Source organism: Octodon degus, unplaced genomic scaffold (assembly GCF_000260255.1).
Source record: "Octodon degus isolate 3935 unplaced genomic scaffold, OctDeg1.0 scaffold00160, whole genome shotgun sequence".
NCBI lineage: Eukaryota > Metazoa > Chordata > Mammalia > Rodentia > Octodontidae > Octodon > Octodon degus.
The window spans coordinates 4,959,773-4,966,294 of NW_004524736.1; the positions used below are offsets into that span (position 1 = coordinate 4,959,773).

The following is a 6,522-nucleotide window of genomic DNA, read 5'->3' on the forward strand; positions in this document are numbered from 1 at the left end:
GTGTGTGTGTGTGTGTGTGGCCAGCTCAGCCCACCAGGGGGCGGGGCTGGCTGGCATGTGGTGCTGGGGGATTGAACCATGGTCCCTGTGCTTTTCTAAGCTTGTTCTAAGTAGGTGCTTTAGACCACTGAGCCATCTCACCAGCCCCACTAGGCCAGCTTTGCCCAGTGTCTGGCCCCTGCTTCCTCAGCCAGGAGAGGTCATGCCGTCCCTTGTCCACCATAGTACCTAGCCTGATTCTGGTGGTGGATGGCAGGTGAATGCAGATGTCAGACCAGCCCCAGCCTCCTCTGTGTCTCCCTGCAAGATGGGATGGCTGGCAGGGCCCAGCAGGGACTGGGAAGGCTGGTGCCTCCGCTGGGCTCATGGAGAAAGGCAGCAGGGAAGATGCTCCAGCCCTAGCCTCCCAGGAATCTGAGTATCTTCTGTGGCCTTTGCAGGAGACGGGGCTCAAGGTGAACCAGCCAGCATCCTTTGCAGTGCAGCTGAATGGTGCCCGGGGCGTGATTGATGCGAGGGTCCACACACCGTCAGGGGCAGTAGAGGAGTGCTATGTCTCTGAGCTGGACAGTGGTGAGGAGCTGCCCATGCCCCTGCCACCCCTGCCAGACAGGACCTCCTAGGAAGGAAAGATATTTACCACCAACGCTCTGTCCCCAGACAAGCATACCATCCGCTTCATTCCGCATGAGAATGGTGTCCACTCCATCGATGTCAAGTTCAATGGTGCCCACATCCCTGGAAGCCCCTTCAAGATTCGTGTAGGAGAACAAAGCCAGGCCGGGGACCCAGGCTTGGTGTCAGCCTATGGTCCTGGGCTTGAGGGAGGCACCACTGGTGAGTGCCTGAGCTGGGGTGCAGGGGTGGGCTTTGGGGTACTTGAGTGCCCTGGAGGCAGGAGCAATGCTTCCCAAGCTCCAAGTCTCCCGCAGCCCAAGACCTGGGGCTCAGTGCCACTCTAGGCTGCATCTCTTCCTGCCTACAGTCTTGTTCCCTCTGTCCTCCAGGTGTGTCATCAGAATTCATTGTGAACACCCTGAATGCAGGCTCAGGGGCCTTGTCTGTCACTATCGATGGCCCCTCTAAGGTGCAGTTGGACTGTCGGGAGTGTCCTGAGGGCCATGTGGTCACCTACACTCCCATGGCCCCTGGCAACTACCTCATCGCCATCAAGTACGGTGGCCCCCAGCACATCGTGGGCAGCCCCTTCAAAGCTAAGGTCACAGGTGAGTGCCTCAGGTGGGGGAGGGCTATAGCCCAGCCCAGCACCGACAGCATTAGTGGCTGTTCTCATTTGACCATAATCCTCCCCAGACAGCATGGCCAAGTTACCAGGAAGGAGGTACGGGGGGCGGGAACCTGGCTTTCTATATTACTCCATTACGTGGAGTTCACTTCTTGGTACCAAAATCCAAACACCAATCGAACAAACAAGAACTCCAGTTCTTCCTTGCTATTTTTGTCCACCTACAGTAATACCCCAAATATTAACTTTTTCTTCTAGGTGTCCCTTATTTCTTGTTTTAAAGAAGACAGATATTTGAGAAGCTTCCCTTTTGAAACCTGTTTAAAGTACTTTTTTAGCTATGTAGGATGTTCCTTTTAAAAGTAAGATTCTTGAGTTCCCAGACAAAGCCTAGAAGGATGAGGGACAGCGTCTTCAGAGGCCAAGATCTAGGATAAGCAGGAGTTGGAGCTGGTAGTCTGGGCACTTGTTGGAAATGGGGCTGCACTGCTTGAATGTCACAGCTGAGATTGTGGGGGAACACAGTGCATTCAATGTGCCCTGGGTCCCTGAGTGTCACAGAGCTGGCCCAGGGCTGACCTAGGGAAAGGCAGGATTCATACCGACTGGGTTCATGGCCACCCACTGTCCCCCGCAGGTCCCCGGCTGTCTGGAGGTCACAGCCTTCATGAAACATCCACTGTTCTGGTGGAGACTGTGACCAAGTCATCCTCAAGCCGTGGTTCCAGCTATAGTTCCATCCCCAAGTTCTCCTCAGATGCCAGCAAGGTGGTGACACGGGGCCCTGGGCTGTCCCAGGCCTTTGTGGGTCAAAAGAACTCCTTCACCGTGGACTGCAGCAAAGCAGGCATGCTCAAGGGGATAGGGTGGGGTGAAGATGGGAATGGGGGGTGGGGAGGGTGCGGGCCTCTGGGACCCTGGTATGAGCCCATCCCTCTGTCTCCTCTCCAGGCACCAACATGATGATGGTGGGTGTGCATGGGCCCAAGACCCCCTGCGAGGAGGTGTATGTGAAGCACATAGGGAACCGGGTATACAATGTCACCTACACTGTCAAGGAGAAAGGGGACTACATCCTCATTGTCAAGTGGGGTGATGAAAGTGTCCCTGGAAGCCCCTTCAAAGTCAATGTGCCTTGAATCCCAGAAGTGCCTCCCCCAGCCTCAGCCCCCACCTCCGGCCAAGCACTCACACCCATCCACACACCAGTGTGCCACACCCAGACACACTCACACAGAGCCAGCACTAGACACCTGCCTTGGGTGTGACTTGAATGGCACAGCCTCCTTGCCCTCTGTGGATGGAGGCTTTTTATCTGTCTCAGGCTGGTGTCCTCCCTTGGATGTGCCATAAGGGGAGATGGGGCCAGGCTCAGAGGCAGAGGCTGTGACACAGTGCAGCACAGGGGGTGAGGGGAGCCCTGAGTTTCCTGGTAGAGCCATGGCCAGTGGGGGAGCAAGGTTTTGGGGGCGTCTGTGAGAGTGGTTACCCTCAAATCACTCTGCCGGCCAGGCTGCCTTGCCTGAGGACTGCATCTGGCCTCTCCGGTGGTGGCCACCACCCTGGAGTGTTAAGGACTTGGAAAAGAAAGCACAATTGGAGAAGAGAGCAGATCTGGAACAAGCAGCATGTGGGCTGCCCCAAGCTCTATGTACCCCACCCAAGCCAGGCTTCCTCGGGGACTGATTTCTCTCTCTCCCTCCCACCCTCCCTCCTCCTCCCTCTCCCTCCCTCTCTTTTTTACGGTTGCACAGCTCTGCCCCTTGGGGGGCCTTTTTTACACACTGCGAGGCCCAGCTTTCTGGGGGTCTTTTGCACATGTCATGCAGCTCAGCTGGGAGCTGCTTAGGTGGAAAACTCCAAATAAAGTGCGGCTGTCGCAGAGGCTTGGCTCTTCCTTGTGGGCGTGCTCTGGGTGGCTGGCTGCTTCCTGGCAGGCTGGCTCCAAATCTGCCCTGGGGAGGCAGAGGCGGGATGGTTGTCCCCTGGAAGACTGCCCAGGCTGAGGGAACAGTGGCCTGGGGCAGACCTGAGGGCTGGGATGTTGGCAGAAAGCTCAAGAGACTGGGGTGGGGGTGGAGGCTGAGTCCTCAGCTAGCTGGAAGCCGGGAGACAGTACCAGGGAGTGGACACTGTTCTGGAATGCTGCCTGCTCTAAGACTTCTAGAAGGCCAGTTTCAGTTCAGCCTGACCTAAGAAATGCTCTTCAAATGAGAAATCTAAGACAGTGAGCGCAGACTCAAATAGGCATGGTCTTCACCCAGCAGGCAAGCGGGACCTTCATTCTAGGTTTGGGTCAAGTCTGCTGCAGCCCCTCCTCCACCATGACCTCACTCCAGAGCTTCTCCTGGGCTCCTGCAGGTCCTGGCCAGCTCACTCCCTGTACACGCTAAAGCTAGAGGGGGTCCCACCAGCAGCAGTATGTCCTTCTTTGGTTTAAATTCTTTTGTGGTTCCCTCTTGCTCCAGGCTAAATAATCTCGTTTCTAAGAAGGCTTCTGAGATCCCCCACATTCAGATACCTGCTCCTTACAACTCAATGGTCCTCCAATGCCCTTCATGGCCTCTATTTTCCCAGGCATCTGTGCTGCAGGCCATCTATTTGGAAACTGTTGCCCCCAACCACTGGCTTCCTGGCCCACAGGAAATTTTACTGGACCCTGTCCTTGGACACATCTCTGGTTATATCTACAATGCTGACCAGGACCAGCTATCCACCATAGCCTGTGCATCAGCCTGAGCCCCCCAGGCCTGGGAGATCTAATAAGGGTCTGAATGAACAACTCATTGGTAGAGCAGGGCAGACATGTTTCTTTTAATAGAGCCTGCAACAATAGAACAGCACTCAGGCCCTAAGCAGTGGGACTGCTGGAAAAGACCCCCAAACCCTTTTTCCTGTTCCTAACCACCCTCCTCACCCCTTCACTCAGTGGCCTGTCTGCTCCTCATTCCTAACTTTCACCTTCCCCTTCCTGCATCTAGGATGAGGTACTTGCCCCCTCCTCACCCTGAATGTGCCCCTCAGGATATTTGCAGAGCTAGTTTTCACTCTATTTCAGTCCTCTCTCTCTGACATTTCTCACCTCCCTCATCTTGCAGGAAATCTCGAAGTGTAGAAATCAGGTTCCATTAATCTTGTATCTTTAGCTCCAAACTGGGGTCACATTTGATAAATGACAGCTGAATGAAGGAGTCAAGATGACTGTGATGGTATTCCAGCTCCTTTATCTGACAAAAGTTGATGGGCTGGGGAGATAGCTCGGCGGCATAAGCACCTACTGTGGTTTGATCCCCAGTACCACATACTGTGCTGGCTCCTGAACCCCGGCCATGTCATGCTGGCCACTGGAACTGGGTCTGGTGATATACGCCTGTAATTCCAGTGCTAGGGAGGCTGAGACAGGAGGATCACATCTGCACAGAGAGACTCTGTACCAAATAAATACGTATGGGCAGATTTGTTCACTCGTGGCCACTGAGGGCCAGCTCTGTGCCAGCCCCGAAACCAGGTACTCCTACACACACCCTCATAGCCATCTCACTCTCTGCCCCTCATTCCCTCAGCCCCTGCAGTGAGGTTTTGCCAACTACCTTGCTGTCCTCCCTCTGGGATTGATGTATTTAGACTGGCAGAGCTGCTTGTACCCAGCTGCAGTGGGGGACTGGGTGCTCAGCCCTGGGAAGTACTCTACTGTTATCTGAAGAAACCAAGACCCTAGAAATCTCAGTGAGCCCAAAATTGAAACGCAAAGTAGCAGGGCTAAGAGTCAGACCAGGTACCTTCAAATCCAGGCCTACCATACCCACAACCACTAAACCAGACCAGATATCCCAAGGGCTCAAAATTCACAAACCATATGCCAATGCCAGGGGTCCCCATTTCTTTTTCTTTGCTTTTTTAAAATTTACTGGATACAGTCTCCTCCCTTTTCTTGAAAGGTAAGCGAAAAGAGCGCCCTTTCTCTTACAACCTGTTCATCTCAGACTTTACTCCATCGGGGATACTCTCCTATCCGTTTAACTGCACAGATCAGATGCCTGCAAGTCACCTGAGTAACTCTACCTCAACCCCCAAACACATCTAATCCGAAAAGCAGTTTTGCCCCACTCTTGCTGACTTCATCTCTTTCTGCACATCCTAACTGATAAATTTTTCCGAGCGCAGTAAAGATATAGGAAAGAAAAAAGAAGGCTTTATTAACTTTAAAGACACGGAAAGGATAGATGGGACAGATAGATCTTCCGGCCTGAAACAAAGAAAGCTGAGTCTTTTACGAACTTTTGGTGGGGGTGGAGTTTGAGGGGGATGTTTAGAAACATCTGAAGAGGGCTAGGGAGATGGCTCAGTGGAATAAGCGCTTCCCTGGCAAGCGCAAGGGCCTGAGTTCAATCCCCGGTTCCGCAAAAAAAAAGAAAGAAAAAAAAGAAATATCTGAAGAGCTGATTGAGGTCTTCCCTGTGGCAGCAGGAAAGGCGAAAGGAAACTGCACAACCTATCACTAACTACCACAGTGCCTTCCCAGTTTGGTTTTTCCTCCTTCAGTCAGCCTCCCCCAGCAGCACAGTTCAGTGATGGCGCTAAAGCATAAGTCTGGCCATTAGCAGTCATTCACTTAAAATTCTTTCGTTTTCAGGAAAATGGGCCTGATTTTCTTCAGTATTCTTAGGCTCTCTAGTTGCCACGCCTTGGCATATGCCGGTCCTCCGGCTCCGAACACTCTTGCCCTCATTTCTATACCCTTCACTTTGTCGGTCCTTTCTCAACTCAGGTGAGGCCACCTCTTTAGGGAAGTGCGCTTCAGGCACTGCCTCTCTTGGGGAGTTACTCACCAGACATGTGCGCTCCCATGTACTCACATTTTAGCAACTAACTCGATACTTTGCACTCGCCTGTTCTCTTGACTATCTCGCGACACATTCTTATCAGTAACTTGCTTATTCTCTTGGTAACTAACAAACAAGCATTGTTAACTGTGTCGTCATTATGTAACGCACAGACGGCCAGACTCCGACCTTCCTTGGGATCTCAGCGCCTAACAGCGCTCAACCCAAAACTATGTGGGCGCGAGTAAGGCACCCAGCACTTCAAAGAGCTGACAAACGCCGGAGAGCCCGTGTGTCGCGCGGCCCTCTGGGAAGCGTAGTCACCTGACTTAGGCCTCGCTGTGTGGCGCAGGCGCATTCAGGAAGAACCGTATTTCTGCTAATGCGCATGTCCCGGAGCGGTAGCGGTGGAACTGCGCATGTCTTAGGGGAGGGGCTGGGGTCCGCTGGACA

The 6,522-nt window shown here is 53.3% G+C and overlaps 1 protein-coding gene across 2 annotated transcripts in view; it reads left to right on the forward strand.

Moving 5' to 3' along the window:
* Window positions 1-3,130, forward strand: part of Flnc (filamin C) — a 27,780-nt gene extending 24,650 nt beyond the window's left edge. For both annotated transcript variants that reach the window (XM_023702840.1, XM_004642730.2), the window contains 5 exons: window positions 441-573; window positions 661-837; window positions 1,008-1,226; window positions 1,884-2,093; window positions 2,198-3,130. In XM_023702840.1, coding sequence (XP_023558608.1) covers window positions 441-573; window positions 661-837; window positions 1,008-1,226; window positions 1,884-2,093; window positions 2,198-2,385 — 927 coding nt within the window. In that variant the 3' untranslated portion in view covers window positions 2,386-3,130. The remainder of the gene's footprint in view (window positions 1-440; window positions 574-660; window positions 838-1,007; window positions 1,227-1,883; window positions 2,094-2,197) is intronic.
* The last annotated feature ends 3,392 nt before the right edge of the window (window positions 3,131-6,522 follow it).